General features: G+C 52.0%; 1 protein-coding gene across 3 annotated transcripts in view; it reads right to left on the bottom strand.

Moving 5' to 3' along the window:
- The window catches only part of ATG9A (autophagy related 9A), a 188,155-nt gene that overhangs the window by 150,267 nt on the left and 21,284 nt on the right, over nucleotides 1-16,604 (bottom strand). For all 3 annotated transcript variants that reach the window (XM_078679150.1, XM_078679151.1, XM_078679149.1), the window contains exon 2: nucleotides 3,386-3,523. In XM_078679150.1, the coding sequence (XP_078535276.1) occupies nucleotides 3,386-3,488 (103 nt within the window). In that variant the 5' untranslated portion in view covers nucleotides 3,489-3,523. The remainder of the gene's footprint in view (nucleotides 1-3,385; nucleotides 3,524-16,604) is intronic.

The following is a 16,604-nucleotide window of genomic DNA, read 5'->3' on the forward strand; positions in this document are numbered from 1 at the left end:
ACCAGGGAGCTGAAGAAGGGTTTGCATGTCTGGTTCTCCAGGTCAACTCCACAGAACTTCCCTCTTACAGGAATATTTCTGCTGTGGGAGAGCGATGAGGTTTTCTGAATGTGTAAATATACCTGCGCATGACCTATGATGGCCAAGGTCTCCTTTCACAGTGTGTGGGGCTTCTCTGTCATGTATTTCAGACTCTACCGGTTCCCACTCCTGTGGAGAGGCCTCTGCTGCGGTTTCAGCTGGGAGGAACCTTACAGGCAGGACCCCCGGCTGGTTTGTCGATCCGGCCTCCCGCGTGGGTCTTGAGTAGCCCTTGAGTAGCTCTGTCTTCACTTCAAACCGACTCCTCTAAAAGCGACCCCTGGTCCACAGGATGCAATCACCCCCTCTGAACACACGGTGAACCTGGTGCAGCCGAAGGGATCTCAGCCGCAGAAGTATTTTAAGGTTCTCAAGTTATTTAACTCTTGGTTCCCGGGCAGCTCCGCCGGCCCTTGAATCTGAACCCACCTCTGTAGCGCTACGAAACCACAGAGTCCAGCAGGATAGTGCAGCGGTCTGTAATTCTTATTATTACAACACACATAGAGTGGGCTCTAGATTCACCCACAGGAGTGTTTCTCTCGCACCTCGTGCTGCTGGCTGTGTCATGCATCATTCAGTGTTGTGTGTAGTGCTTGCAACACAATGCATGAGGAAATATCCTGCATCTAAAAGAATACTTAATCATCACACATTACATTCTTTATCTAATGGACACAATGCAGACAGAATCTATAAATTTTGTTTGCTTTCTTCACTACACCAGGCTCCTTAATGGTTTAGTCCGGCTTTGCCAATTCCGGATATACAGGTGTCTGAGGTTTCGTGTTCAGACATTGATCAGTACGTTCCTAATAAATATGTGTCTTTGAACGTCAATTTATTGCTTAGCTTCATTACAACTTCCAAGTCGATTCAAGCCTTTCCAGCAACCTTCAAGGGTAAAAGCACAATGGTATCCCAAATTCTGAAGCCAACCAGCTATTCGAGACCTCCTGCCAGTGAAGCAGGGCACACCTCGGGATGCAGGGGACACCTCGGGATGCAGGGGACACCTCGGGATGCAGGGGACACCTCGGGATGCAGGGAACACCTCGAGATGCATGGGACACCTCGAGATGCATGGGACACCTCGAGATGCAGGGGACACCTCGAGATGCAGGGGACACCTCGAGATGCATGGGACACCTCGAGATGCATGGGACACCTCGGGATGCAGGGGACACCTCGGGATGCAGGAGACACCTTGGGATGCAGGGGACGTCTCGGGATGCAGGGCACACCTCGGGATGCAGGAGACACCTCGGGATGCAGGGGACACCTCGAGATGCATGGGACACCTCGAGATGCATGGGACACCTCGAGATGCATGGGACACCTCGGGATGCAGGGGACACCTCGGGATGCAGGGGACACCTCGGGATGCAGGGGACACCTCGGGATGCAGGGGACACCTCGGGATGCAGGGGACACCTCGAGATGCATGGGACACCTCGGGATGCAGGGGACACCTTGGGATGCAGGAGACGTCTCGGGATGCAGGGCACACCTCGGGATGCAGAAGACACCTCGGGATGCAGGGGACACCTCGAGATGCATGGGACACCTCGGGATGCAGGAGACACCTCGGGATGCAGGGGACACCTCGAGATGCATGGGACACCTCGGGATGCAGGGGACACCTAGGGATGCAGGAGACACCTCGGGATGCAGGGGACACCTCGGGATGCAGGGGACACCTCAGGATGCAGGGGACATCTCGGGATGCAGGGGACACCTCTGTCGGGATGCAGGGGACACCTCTGTCGGGATGCAGCGGACTCCTCGGGATGCAGGGGACATCTCGGGATGCATGAGACACCTCGGGATGCATGAGACACCTCAGGATGCAGGGGACACCTCAGGATGCAGGGGACACCTCGGGATGCAGGGGACACCTCAGGATGCAGGGCACACCACGGGATGCAAGGGACGTCTCGGGATGCAGGGGACACCACGGGATGCAGGGGACACCACGGGATGCAGGGGACACCTCAGGATGCAGGGGACACCTCGGGATGCAGGGGACACCTCGGGATGCAGGGGACACCTCGGGATGCAGGGGACACCTCGGGATGCAGGGAACACCTCGAGATGCATGGGACACCTCGAGATGCATGGGACACCTCGGGATGCAGGGGACACCTCGGGATGCAGGAGACACCTTGGGATGCAGGGGACGTCTCGGGATGCAGGGCACACCTCGGGATGCAGGAGACACCTCGGGATGCAGGGGACACCTCGAGATGCATGGGACACCTCGAGATGCATGGGACACCTCGAGATGCATGGGACACCTCGGGATGCAGGGGACACCTCGAGATGCATGGGACACCTCGGGATGCATGGGACACCTCGGGATGCAGGGGACACCTCGGGATGCAGGGGACACCTCGGGATGCAGGGGACACCTCGAGATGCATGGGACACCTCGGGATGCAGGGGACACCTTGGGATGCAGGAGACGTCTCGGGATGCAGGGCACACCTCGGGATGCAGAAGACACCTCGGGATGCAGGGGACACCTCGAGATGCATGGGACACCTCGGGATGCAGGAGACACCTCGGGATGCAGGGGACACCTCGAGATGCATGGGACACCTCGGGATGCAGGGGACACCTAGGGATGCAGGAGACACCTCGGGATGCAGGGGACACCTCGGGATGCAGGGGACACCTCAGGATGCAGGGGACATCTCGGGATGCAGGGGACACCTCTGTCGGGATGCAGGGGACACCTCTGTCGGGATGCAGCGGACTCCTCGGGATGCAGGGGACATCTCGGGATGCATGAGACACCTCGGGATGCATGAGACACCTCAGGATGCAGGGGACACCTCAGGATGCAGGGGACACCTCGGGATGCAGGGGACACCTCAGGATGCAGGGCACACCACGGGATGCAAGGGACGTCTCGGGATGCAGGGGACACCACGGGATGCAGGGGACACCACGGGATGCAGGGGACACCTCAGGATGCAGGGGACACCTCGGGATGCAGGGGACACCTCGGGATGCAGGGGACACCTCGGGATGCAGGGGACACCTCGGGATGCAGGGGACACCTCGGGATGCAGGGGACACCTCGGGATGCAGGGGACACCTCGGGATGCAGGGGACACCTCGGGATGCAGGGGACACCTCGGGATGCAGGGGACACCTCGGGATACCTCAAGATGCATGGGACACCTCGGGATGCAGGGGACACTTCGGGATGCAGGGGTCACCTCGGGATGCAGGACACTGAAGGTTATGGGATTAGAGCAACCTAGAAGAACAAAATCCATATGAAACTCCAACTCACATTTGCTGCCTTCGGGGACATGGACCAGCATGTCCTCTTCTCCGGGCGGAGAGTCATTGTACGAGGACTCCAGGCGCTGGTACTCGGTTTCAAAATGAGCCATGCTTCCACGTTCTTCCTCATTTGAGGTCAAAGGGCCTTCAAGAGAAAGGGAAAGAATGTTGTGTCATAGGGGTGCTGACAAGAGGTGCTGATCAAAACCTAAAACATAGATGAGTCCAAGATACAATAAGAACTGTAAGGGTCAGGTGCAAGTGCATTCTCCCTGGCAGCCAAGATCTGAAGGAGTATTTCGGCCCTTTCCCTGAATCAAGACAATCAAGACAATTGTTAGAAATGAGGATCTCTGGTTGGCTGAGGCTTGCGCCAAAGCCAGGCAGAAACGACCACTCTAGTCAGGGCAAGGGAGTTACACGCCAAAGATAACCCCTGCTCACCCCCTTGATGGCTTGGCACGAGCAGTTAGGCTTATCCAGGTGGCGATGTGTAAAGCATTTGCACAACACACACAGTAACAACATACTAGGCACACCACAAAAGGAACAAGGTTATATGTAAAAATAGCCTTTGTATTATCATAAAACACATTAGATGGTAATCACACAATACACGTTGTGCCAACTGGCACATTCAATATTTACAGGGGATTATTTACACATGACAAGGCCACGTGGGCCACTGTCAGAATCAGCACTTGGTAAAAATAGTAAAAGTTAGAATATATCATGAACTTAGAACACAGCCAGTAATCACTGGCAGACACTAGACTCAGCGTCAACCTGTAACATAAATCATAACACGCACAAAATCACATAAGGCGGGAACTCTATTCTGCGCCAACCTCATAAGTCTAGATATAGTAGACCACAATCTCCTAAACATAACTTGCATTCGGAAATAAACTTAATAACATAACCTGCAGTAGGAAATAAATCAAACCCAGACCTCAGCAGAGAATCACAATAAAACATAAGACAGTAGGTAAAACCTAATAAGCATAAAAGCACATCTATAAGCATAAATCAAGATGCATAAAACATACTATAAACATTCCATTTCCTAGCACCCATATAAATCACACGAGGGCCTGGAGCCCTATAAATCTAATAGTCCCCAGGGCCAACTGGCCATCTCTAAGGGGCTCAAATGCCCTCTTTCCAAAGTATGGGCGCGCTGCCAATGCAGCAACAGTCAAGGATGCGCACTTGGCACATACCTAAACGTTGCAGCTGCCCACTACTTGCTGGGCAGCTGGGAGTCTCAAATGCAGGGCCTAGACAAAGATGGGGCCAAAGGAGTGCGTCTCACTCCTGGACTTAACACATGTCCCCTAGAGGACAGAAAAGACCTAAACGGTGCAGCTGCCCACTACTTGCTGGGCAGCTGTGAGGTAGGAAAAATGTGCCAAGGGGTCTCAGTGGCCCTCAGAACAAATGGGTCCAACGTTGGAGCCAGGGGGCTCTAGAAATAAAGTATGTGTCTTGGAGCACTCTGGCTCCTGAAATAACTATGCGCCAACTAGGGAAAGAACTGTCCCCCAAGCACTGTGGAGCGCGCTGGCGCTTTAGACAAATGTGCCCATGGTGGAGCCATTTAGGCTCTGAAAATAATGGCCAAAGCATTGGAGCGGACTGGCGCTCAGATACAAAGCATGCCCACTGTTGGAGCGGCCCGCTGCAAGACGGGGCCACTCAGTAGTGAAAATAGCCCTGTGCCTCGATCAGGCACCATCAGCTGACTACTCTGCGCTCCCCCCAGCCCTGCTTCACTCACCGGGCTGATCTCTCGACTGCCGGGGGAGGTCTCTCCTTCCTACGCGGTGGGGCAAGCACCGGCAATGTGGCTCAAGCCCCCTCCGCCTTCGCTCGGCATTCGCTGGCGCCTGCGGTGCTCTCCCTCAGGCATGGGAGCCCTGCACAAGTAGGCACCAGGCTTCACCTGGTCCCCTCTCCTCGGTACCGGGCTTTGTAGACGGAGCCTGCGAGGCTTCGGGTGGATCTCGGGCGGCGTGCGGGCCTTCCTTCCTTCAAATGGAAGTCCCGCCCCGCTCCAGGCGTCTGGCCGCCTGACGTCCGGTTTTGCCGCAGGCCACGGCGGTGATTTCTCCTTTGGGGCAACAACGAGGGGTAGGCTCCCTCTAGATGAGAGATAAAGCTACCATGCGGGGTGGGCACCCGCTAGGGCTCCCATAAGCGGGGTGGGCACCCGCATTAGTCTATAAAATACAACGAAGATGCATAGGTGGGCACCTGCGCACTAGAGATCATCAAATAAGCGGGGTGGGCACCCGCGCTGCAATAATAAATGCGGCAATGAGGGGTAGGCTCCCTCAATATAAGGGGCAAATTAAGATAAAGTGCTCCCAGGCGCTAAGGGTAAAAAAACAGCCAGTTTAAAAGAGTAACTGGATCAAAAGCGTCCCAATAAGTCCTCCAGGCATCCAGGGCTGAGCCCAGAGAGGCAAGCTTTCCCCCGGGCTCCAGCAGCAGCACACCCCTGGTAGATTCAAGTCCACAAATAAGAACATTTTACATGGGGTCACAGCCCCTTGTTATACACCCAAATCCTTTGTCTCAAAGGTGCAGGCAAGGGTCGAACCAGTTAGGGTCGAACCAGTTAGAACTGTTTTGCCCAGCTCCCCTCTCCCTTTCACAAGACAGGCCAGGGACATCAGACGCACCACAGGAGGGGGAGCCAGCAGTGTGGAGGGAAGGCACAGCCCTATTCAGGTCCCAGGTGCAACTCCTCCCTACCATCTACATGCAGATCTCCCTATTCACCACCGGGCAGACTCATCCTGGCTCCTGGAGCCAACCACACCAGCCAGCCCCTGTCACTCACAAGCCAGACAGGCAATTCCCATCTCACAACACACAGAAATGCCAACTTCTAAAATTGGCACTTCTCCACTAGACACAATAAATCTGAGCACATCATTGCGAAGCATTTATTCTCACGAGTTCGCACATACTAAACTTTACCATGCACTCCCCTCATATCAGGAATTACCATGGACACACATACCCCCTATGCATTCCTATGGGCGGGCAGGCCACTCTCACCACACGCGCCCTCACTTTACACTGGGCCACAGTGCTAAAGTGCGCAGAGGCCTAAAATCACTACCACTTTGCCAGAGGCTAAAGGAAAAAGTTTAGGGGTGAACCTGCCGAAAAGGCTTAAGTCCAACAACAACTAATTGAAATAGCCAGATATTCAAACGTTTTTTAAATCTGTCAAAGTCAGTACAAGACCAATCACAGTAAAGAAATGTATTCCAATGAAAGGGGGGACAGGTAAGAGACCGACCGCCATATCTCAAAGTACATATACGGCAGGGACTCAAAGCTTTGCCTTTAGATCTGAGATTTCTGCTGGGGCAGTATAGAGCGAGCTTCTTATGTCGCTAAACCAGGCCCTTTCCTGCCAGAGACGTATGAATCAGGCAGAGAAGCTTTAGCAGGGACCGTTTCCTGACCAGCAGCCAATGAAGAGCTTTCTCAATGGGAATCAAAAGAGTACCAGGAGGAAAACTGCAGGCCACACACTCCGCTTTATTTTGTAGAACCTGCATTTTGGAAAGGATTGCTTCATTGGCAGCTACCAATAGGGCGTTCCCATAGTCTTGGCAGCTCACAAGCAGGGCTTGGATACAAATTCTCCTGGAACTCAATGGAAGCCACTGGAAAACATTTTTAAACAAATGTATGGTAGCAAAACAGGTACCACAAACGAACCACACACGTTCTTCCATGGAGAGGCTCTCACGGACCATAAAGCAGAGATTTTTAACAGCCCTCCTGAAACAGGGAGCTGATCCCAGCTAGGCTGGACGCCAATCAGCTGACCAGAAAGCCTGTGCCTTTCCAAACAACAGAATCTCAGTCTTGTGTCCAGTGAGCTGTAAACAATTATGCGTCATCCAGGCGGCTCTTTTCCTCATGCAGCCCGTAACCTGATTTTCACATTATCCGGATCTTACCAAAATGAGATGATTAATTGGGTGTCATCTGCATAGGGTATAATATCAAAGCCACAAGAATCGACAGTCTAAGCAAGGGGGCACATGGATGATAAAAAAGAGCCCTGGGGGGCCGCCTTGTTCATGACATGGTTCAAGATTTAAAGCAGTTAAGTGAAATCGTCTGCGTCCTGTTATCCAAAAAATGTATAAACCAATACAAGGCCTTTCCATAGATGCCTGACTCATAGAGCCTGCAGATCAGAATCGAGTGGTATCAAAAGTGGCTAATAGTCGGGGTGCATAGCCGGCGTGCCAGTATCCAGTGAAAGTCTAAAACAATCAACTACAGCCACCAATGTGGTCCATCGACTGTGGAAAGCTCTGAAGCTAGATTGAGAAGGGTCCAATAAGCTGTGATCCTCTAAATAAGAAGAGAGTAGTTTATTTACAAGCCCCTCCAAAATGTTGCCTAGAAGAGGGGGGGGGGCGAGATAGGCCAGCAATTGGCCAAATTGCTGAGGTCCACATTGATTTTCTTCAGCATTGAAGTAACTTGCGTGGATTTCCTATCTTGTGGCAGCTTTGCCGAGTCTAGCGATAGATTAAAGAGAGTTGTGATAGACGGTGTTACTATGGCTGAGAGGCTCCTGAGATATAAGGGGGGGGGACAAGGGTCCAAAGAGGATCCAGATTCAGGGAGGTGGAACCTGGCGTCCAGGAGACTTGTCCATGACCCACTCATGATTGTCCAACCCGGCTTGAGGGCGAGTGGCGTCTTGTCCATGACCCCCTCGTGATTGTCCACTTCGGCCTGAGGGCGAGTGGCGTCTTGTCCATGACCCCCTCGTGATTGTCCACTTCGGCCTGAGGGCGAGTGGCGTCTTGTCCATGACCCCCTCGTGATTGTCGACTTCGGCCTGAGGGCGAGTGGCGTCTTCTCCATGACCCCCTCGTGATTGTCCACTTCGGCCTGAGGGCGAGTGGCGTCTTGTCCATGACCCCCTCGTGATTGTCCACTTCGGCCTGAGGGCGAGTGGCGTCTTGTCCATGACCCCCTCGTGATGGTCCACTTCGGCCTGAGGGCGAGTGGCGTCTTGTCCATGACCCCCTCGTGATTATCGACTTTGGCCTGAGGGCGAGTGGCGTCTTCTCCATGACCCCCTCGTGATTGTCCACTTCGGCCTGAGGGCGAGCAGTGTCTTGTCTATGACCCACTCATGATTGTCCTCTCTGCCCTGAGGGTGTGAGCGGTCGCTGGGGTTTAAATACTCAGGTCCACATGAACCTTGGCTCCCAGCACCTCGCCTTCACTCCAGGTGTACTCTTGTCTGTCCTGAGCAGGAGGTGTTTCTCTGGAGGAGGCACAGGCGGCTCAAGGGATTTATTTATTTATTGGGCTTTTGAAGCGCGACAGCTACCCAAAAAGGGTTTCCCGGCGCTAAGAGATACTGAAACCTCATGAGCAGATCGTAGAACTCAGTAGGAGAGGCAGGAGCAAGTTACTGGTTAAAAAGCCAAGTCTTAATGGCTTTGCGGAAGTGGATGTAGCGAGTTTCCATGCGTAAGTGCTGAGGGAGGGAATTCCAAAGCTTAGGGCCTAATAGGGAGAATGATCTTCCCCCCATCCTCGCTCAGCGCACTTTAGGCACATAGAAAAGGCCTTAGAGATGAGGATCTCAGGCATCGAGCCGGCCTGTAGGTTTGCACGAGGGCTTGCAGGTATCTGGGGGCATTGCCCCATTTAATTCTGTGCATGAGACTAAGTGTTTTAAATTTGACCCTGTTTTGGATTCGTAGCCAATGGAGTGCATTAAGGTGGCCGGACAGGCGTTCCATTCTATGGCACTTGCAGAGTAGTCTTGCGGCGGCGTTTTGCACAAGTTGCAGGCGTCTCATGACTGCCTGTGATGAGCCTAAGTAGAGGATATTTCCGTAGTCTAGACGGGAAGTTATTAATGCGTTGACCACAGACTTTTGTGTGTCGACAGGTAACATCCAGATGATTTTCCTGAGCCTCCTCAGAATGGTGAAAGAGGTAGATGTTAGGTTAGTGACTTGGGGCTCCATGGTTAGACCATTGTCGATGATAATACCTAGGTTACGTACTTGTTGCGACGGAGTGGGTAGGGAGAACATTTCAGATGGCCAATGTCTTGGGCTCCAGAGATTTCGATTTGGACCCAGTATTAGCACCTCCGTTTTGCTACCGTTTAATTTGAGCATGTTGTCACTCATCCAAGTAGCAATGTTCCTTAGGCCTGACTGCAGGAGGGAGGGGGAGTCATGGTCTTCATTGGAGAGTGAGAAAACGATCTGCGAATCGTCGGCATAGGTGAACTGCTGCTTCGGCGATCTGGGCGAGCAGGGTTACATATAGGTTAAAAAGCAGAGGGCTCAGCACCGAGCCTTGTGGGACTCCATAGGTGGATAGATGGACATTTGAAGCTGAGGTACTGGAAGTGATTTGAAATGTCCTGAGTGACAGGAAGGATGCTATCCAGTCCAATGCTTTGCCCCTAATGCCCAGAGTAGAGAGTGATTTTAGCAGAATGTTGTGAGAGATGGTGTCGAACGCTGCGCTGAGATCGAGTAGAATCAGCGCAGCGGAATCCCCTCTGTCTACCAGGAGGCGAAGATTATCCATTACACCAAGTTATGTCGTCTCTGTAGAAAAGCCTGGGCGGAAACCCGATTGGGAGGGGTGAAGTATATCATTTACCTCCGTGTACCTGACGAGGTGTCCATGGACATGTTTCTCCAAGACCTTGGAGAAAGTGGGTAGGAGGGATATTGGCCGGAAATTGGCCAAGATTTTCGGATCTGCCGATGGTTTTTTGAGCAAAGGTGAGACCATGGCATGTTTCCACATGGATGGAACCTTTGCCGTGGAGAGGGATAGATTCAGAGTCTGGCAGATGACGGAGAGTTGTGGGGTGTCAAGGAGTCTGAGTACGGAAATCGGGAGGGGGTCTATGGGAGAGCCAGATTTTACTATTCCTAAGATGTCTTGAAGACCTTGAACGTTAATCCTGGGCCAGGATGTTAAAGGCTCGTAGGACAGGTCTGGCGGAGGGGCCTTCAGGCCAAGATCCGGATACGTCGCTGCTTGTGCCAGGTGCTGTTTGACGATGTCCTGGTAGATGGTCTCAATCTTGTTTGTGAAGAACTGCGCCAATTCTTCACATTGAACATTATTCAGTGGAAGGGGTTTGGCTGAGGTGTTGGAGCCTGCTAGCTCTTTTAAAAGGTTAAACAAGATTTTTGATTTGTTTGTGGCCTCAGAGATCGTTTTCGCCACGTAATTGGCTCTAGCTATGGTGCAGGCTTTGTGGTAAAGTTTGAGTTTGTTTCTGTAAATTGAGCTGGCTGTAGGGGAGTAGTCTTTCCTCCAAAGGCGTTCCAAACGCTTACACTTGGATTTTGCAGCCTTCAGGGACTCGTTGTACCATAACGCTGGGGAGTTGTGGGTTATGTGTTTTTTGTGAGCCAAAGGAAGGCAAGTGTCTAAGGCACCTAAAAGGCATTTATTGATTTTGGTGGCTACAATCTCCATATCCTCTGTGTTAAATATCTCACCCAAAGGTGCAGAGTCTAGGACGGACATGAAGTAATTTATGTCAAGCTTCTTCCAGTTCCTTGTACCGGACTGTCCTGCCATTCTAGAAGGGCTAGAAATCATTGGATCAGACACGTTGAAATTAGTTTGGAAGTGGTCTGACCAGTGCAGGGGCAATGCTGAATGGCAGTGTAACAGGGGAATGCTGGAAAAAATAGGGTCCAAGAGGTGACCTCCTTTGTGAGTTGCTCCCGAGTTCCACAAAGTAAGGTTCATGACAGCAAGGTCGTGAATTAAATTAATGCCTGGTTTGTTCAGTGGATAGTCAAAGTGTATGTTCAGGTCTCCTATAATGGACAGATTACTATAGTTTACCCGAACCGATGCTGTCAGGTCCACAAGTTGCGTGGCCCAGGGTTGGATAGGACCGGTGGTCGATAGATCAGAAAGCCAGTGAAGGTGAAATTCGGGTGAAGTTGTAGTTTAAAAAGGGCCAACTCACAGGTGTTTATGGAGACTAGTTCCAAGGTGCATTGCAATGATTTTTTGAAAATGACTGCAATGCTACCCCCTACTCCAATGGTTCTGTCTTTTTTGGAAATGGCATAGTTTGACGGTAGGGCTTCTGCAATGTCTGGGCCTGAACTGGCGTGTAGCCACGTCTCTGTGAGAAATAAAGCATCCAGTGTGTTGTCAGATAGAAGGTCATAAATGTTCCTTTTGTGTTTGCTAAGAGACTTGCAGTTCAGGCTGCCGAGAAGCCACGTGTGTGCCGGCTTGCGGCCTGTGGAGAAGGGCCGACAAAGCTGAGGGACCTCAAGCTGAAAGTTGCAGGAAGGACACGAGATGGAGCTGTGCCTGTCATTCTGTAAGATCTTACAGTTTTGCTTGACAGGGAGTCGCAAGGAGAGTAGCATGTCGGATGCATAAACCCTTACTGCAGGTGTGTTTCCTCTGGGGATTATGGGCCCTGGGCCCGGCCTGGCGCAGACGGGCTTGCCTTTGGCGCGCTGGCGGCGCGCCCGCTGCGCGTCCGGTGAATGCACATTGAAATAGGGTGGTGGGAGGCGTGGCCTCACTTGAATGGGTGTGGCCAGGGGGCTTGGCGCGCGATGGCGGCGGTTTCCTTCCTAATCCTGCGGCAGCGCTAAGATCTGCTGCGCGGGGGAAATGGTGATGGCGATTAATGTGGGAAAGTGCCCAGTGGTGAGTTGCCTGTGACTTAAAAGCAGTCTAATACAGTGATTAAAAAATAGCTTTCTAGTGCTGTCTCCCGGCTTCCGCCTCAGGAGAGTTTTCAGTATCAATCAGGGGGATGGACATGCAGAGTGACCTCTGAAAGGGAAGCTGAGCTGAGCTCAGGCTGCACATGTTCACTTCACTCAGGCTCAATGGTAGAGAGGCCCAAAGAGAAATATGACAAACAAAGTATATATACACGAGGGGTCCTAAAGTCCACACAGGATAGGCAAATCCTTTGTCTCTCTCCACCCCGCACACAACAAGACAATACCATTCTGCAGGTCAGAGTACAGCACTGTGCACGTAAGACCGACTCTCTCCTTCCCTCCTCCACCCCTGGGTAAACACAACTAACTCAACAAAAGTCAGTGACTGCCAACAGAAGCGAGAGGAGAGTGATCCCTTCCAGAGTAAACACACCAGTGAGGGCAGCAGGGCTACTTATAAACCACAAACTTCAGTCCCTGGGAGGGTGTCAGGGCGCTGAAGCGGAGAGACCGTTCACGACTGCTGGAAGAGCCAAGTCTGACCTCTCGGCACAATCCTACAACGAGCCGGGATCTGTACACACTACAGGCACAGAGACAGTAATACTGAGGCAGAGCTGGGATCTGCACACACTACAGGCACACAGAGAGACAGTAATACTGAGGCAGAGCTGGGATCTGTACACACTACAGGCACAGAGAGACAGTAATACTGAGACAGAGCCGGGATCTGCACACACTACAGGCACAGAGACAGTAATACTGAGGCAGAGCTGGGATCTGTACACACTACAGGCACACAGAGAGACAGTAATACTGAGACAGAGCCGGGATCTGCACACACTACAGGCACAGAGACAGTAATACTGAGACAGAGCCGGGATCTGCACACACTACAGGCACAGAGACAGTAATACCGAGACAGAGCCGGGATCTGCACACACTACAGGCACGGAGAGAGACAGTAATACTGAGACAGAGCTGGGATCTGCACACACTACAGGCACACAGAGAGACCGTAATACTGAGAAAGAGCTGCGATCCAAACACACTACAGGCACAGAGACAGTAATACCGAGACAGAGCCGGGATCCGTACACAATACAGGCACAGAGAGACCGTAATACTGAGGCAGAGCTGGGATCTGTACACACTACAGACACAGAGAGACAGTAATACTGAGACAGAGCGGGATCTGCACACACTACAGGCACAGAGACAGTAATACTGAGGCAGAGCCGGGATCCGTACACACTACAGGCACAGAGAGACAGTAATACTGAGGCAGAGCCGGGATCCGTACACACTACAGGCACAGAGACAGTAATACTGAGGCAGAGCCGGGATCCGTACACACTACAGGCACAGAGACAGTAATACTGAGACAGAGCTGGGATCTGTACACACTACAGACACAGAGACAGTAATACTGAGACAGAGCTGGGATCTGTACACACTACAGGCACAGAGACAGTAATACTGAGACAGAGCCGGGATCCGTACACACTACAGGCACAGAGACAGTAATACTGAGGCAGAGCTGGGATCTGCACACACTACAGGCACACAGAGAGACAGTAATACTGAGACAGAGCCGGGATCTGTATACACTACAGGCACAGAGAGGCAGTAATACTGAGACAGAGCTTGGATCTGTACACACTACAGGCACCCAGAGAGACAGTAATACTGAGACAGAGCCGGGATCCGTACACACTACAGGCACAGAGACAGTAATACTGAGGCAGAGCCGGGATCCGTACACACTACAGGCACAGAGACAGTAATACTGAGACAGAGCTGGGATCTGTACACACTACAGACACAGAGACAGTTATACTGAGACAGAGCTGGGATCTGTACACACTACAGGCACAGAGACAGTAATACTGAGACAGAGCCGGGATCCGTACACACTACAGGCACAGAGACAGTAATACTGAGGCAGAGCTGGGATCTGCACACACTACAGGCACACAGAGAGACAGTAATACTGAGACAGAGCCGGGATCTGCACACACTACAGGCACAGAGACAGTAATACTGAGGCAGAGCTGGGATCTGTACACACTACAGGCACACAGAGAGACAGTAATACTGAGACAGAGCCGGGATCTGCACACACTACAGGCACAGAGACAGTAATACTGAGACAGAGCTGGGATCTGTACACACTACAGGCACAGAGAGACCGTAATACCGAGACAGAGCCGGGATCTGCACACACTACAGGCACAGAGAGAGACAGTAATACTGAGACAGAGCTGGGATCTGCACACACTACAGGCACACAGAGAGACCGTAATACTGAGAAAGAGCTGCGATCCAAACACACTACAGGCACAGAGACAGTAATACCGAGACAGAGCCGGGATCCGTACACAATACAGGCACAGAGAGACCGTAATACTGAGGCAGAGCTGGGATCTGTACACACTACAGACACAGAGAGACAGTAATACTGAGACAGAGCGGGATCTGCACACACTACAGGCACAGAGACAGTAATACTGAGGCAGAGCCGGGATCCGTACACACTACAGGCACAGAGAGACAGTAATACTAAGGCAGAGCCGGGATCCGTACACACTACAGGCACAGAGACAGTAATACTGAGGCAGAGCCGGGATCCGTACACACTACAGGCACAGAGACAGTAATACTGAGACAGAGCTGGGATCTGCACACACTACAGGCACAGAGACAGTAATACTGAGACAGAGCTGGGATCCGTACACACTACAGGCACAGAGAGACAGTAATACTGGACAGAGCTGGGACCTGTACACACTACAGGCTCACAGAGAGACAGTAATACTGAGGCAGAGCTGGGATCTGTACACACTACAGGCACAGAGACAGTAATACTGAAACAGAGCCGGGATCCGTACACACTACAGGCACAGAGACAGTAATACTGAGACAGAGCTGGGATCTGCACACACTACAGGCGCAGAGACAGTAATACTGAGACAGAGCCGGGATCTGCACACACTACAGGCACAGAGACAGTAATACTGAGACAGAGCTGGGATCCGTACACACTACAGGCACAGAGAGACAGTAATACTGGACAGAGCTGGGACCTGTACACACTACAGGCTCACAGAGAGACAGTAATACTGAGGCAGAGCTGGGATCTGTACACACTACAGGCACAGAGACAGTAATACTGAGACAGAGCCGGGATCTGTACACACTACAGGCACAGAGAGACCGTAATACTGAGGCAGAGCTGGGATCTGTACACACTACAGGCACAGAGAGACAGTAATACTGAGACAGAGCTGGGATCCGTACACACTACAGGCACAGAGAGACAGTAATACTGAGACAGAGCTGGGATCCGTACACACTACAGACACAGAGAGACAGTAATACTGAGACAGAGCCGGGATCTGCACACACTACAGGCACAGAGACAGTAATACTGAGACAGAGCTGGGATCCGTACACACTACAGGCACAGAGAGACAGTAATACTGGACAGAGCTGGGACCTGTACACACTACAGGCTCACAGAGAGACAGTAATACTGAGGCAGAGCTGGGATCTGTACACACTACAGGCACAGAGACAGTAATACTGAGACAGAGCCGGGATCTGTACACACTACAGGCACAGAGAGACCGTAATACTGAGGCAGAGCTGGGATCTGTACACACTACAGGCACAGAGAGACAGTAATACTGAGACAGAGATGGGATCCGTACACACTACAGGCACAGAGAGACAGTAATACTGAGACAGAGCTGGGATCCGTACACACTACAGACACAGAGAGACAGTAATACTGAGACAGAGCCGGGATCTGCACACACTACAGGCACAGAGACAGTAATACCGAGACAGAGCCGGGATCTGCACACACTACAGGCACAGAGAGAGACAGTAATACTGAGACAGAGCTGGGATCTGCACACACTACAGGCACACAGAGAGACCGTAATACTGAGAAAGAGCTGCGATCCAAACACACTACAGGCACAGAGACAGTAATACCGAGACAGAGCCGGGATCCGTACACAATACAGGCACAGAGAGACCGTAATACTGAGGCAGAGCTGGGATCTGTACACACTACAGACACAGAGAGACAGTAATACTGAGACAGAGCGGGATCTGCACACACTACAGGCACAGAGACAGTAATACTGAGGCAGAGCCGGGATCCGTACACACTACAGGCACAGAGAGACGGTAATACTGAGGCAGAGCCGGAATCCGTACACACTACAGGCACAGAGACAGTAATACTGAGGCAGTGCCGGGATCCGTACACACTACAGGCACAGAGACAGTAATACTGAGACAGAGCTGGGATCTGTACACACTACAGACACAGAGACAGTAATACTGAGACAGAGCTGGGATCTGTACACACTACAGGCACAGAGACAGTAATACTGAGGCAGAGCTGGGATCTGCACACACTACAGGCACACAGAGAGACAGTAATACTGAGACAGA

The sequence above is a fragment of the Lissotriton helveticus genome, chromosome 3_1 (assembly GCF_964261635.1).
Source record: "Lissotriton helveticus chromosome 3_1, aLisHel1.1, whole genome shotgun sequence".
Classification (NCBI taxonomy): Eukaryota; Metazoa; Chordata; class Amphibia; order Caudata; family Salamandridae; genus Lissotriton; species Lissotriton helveticus.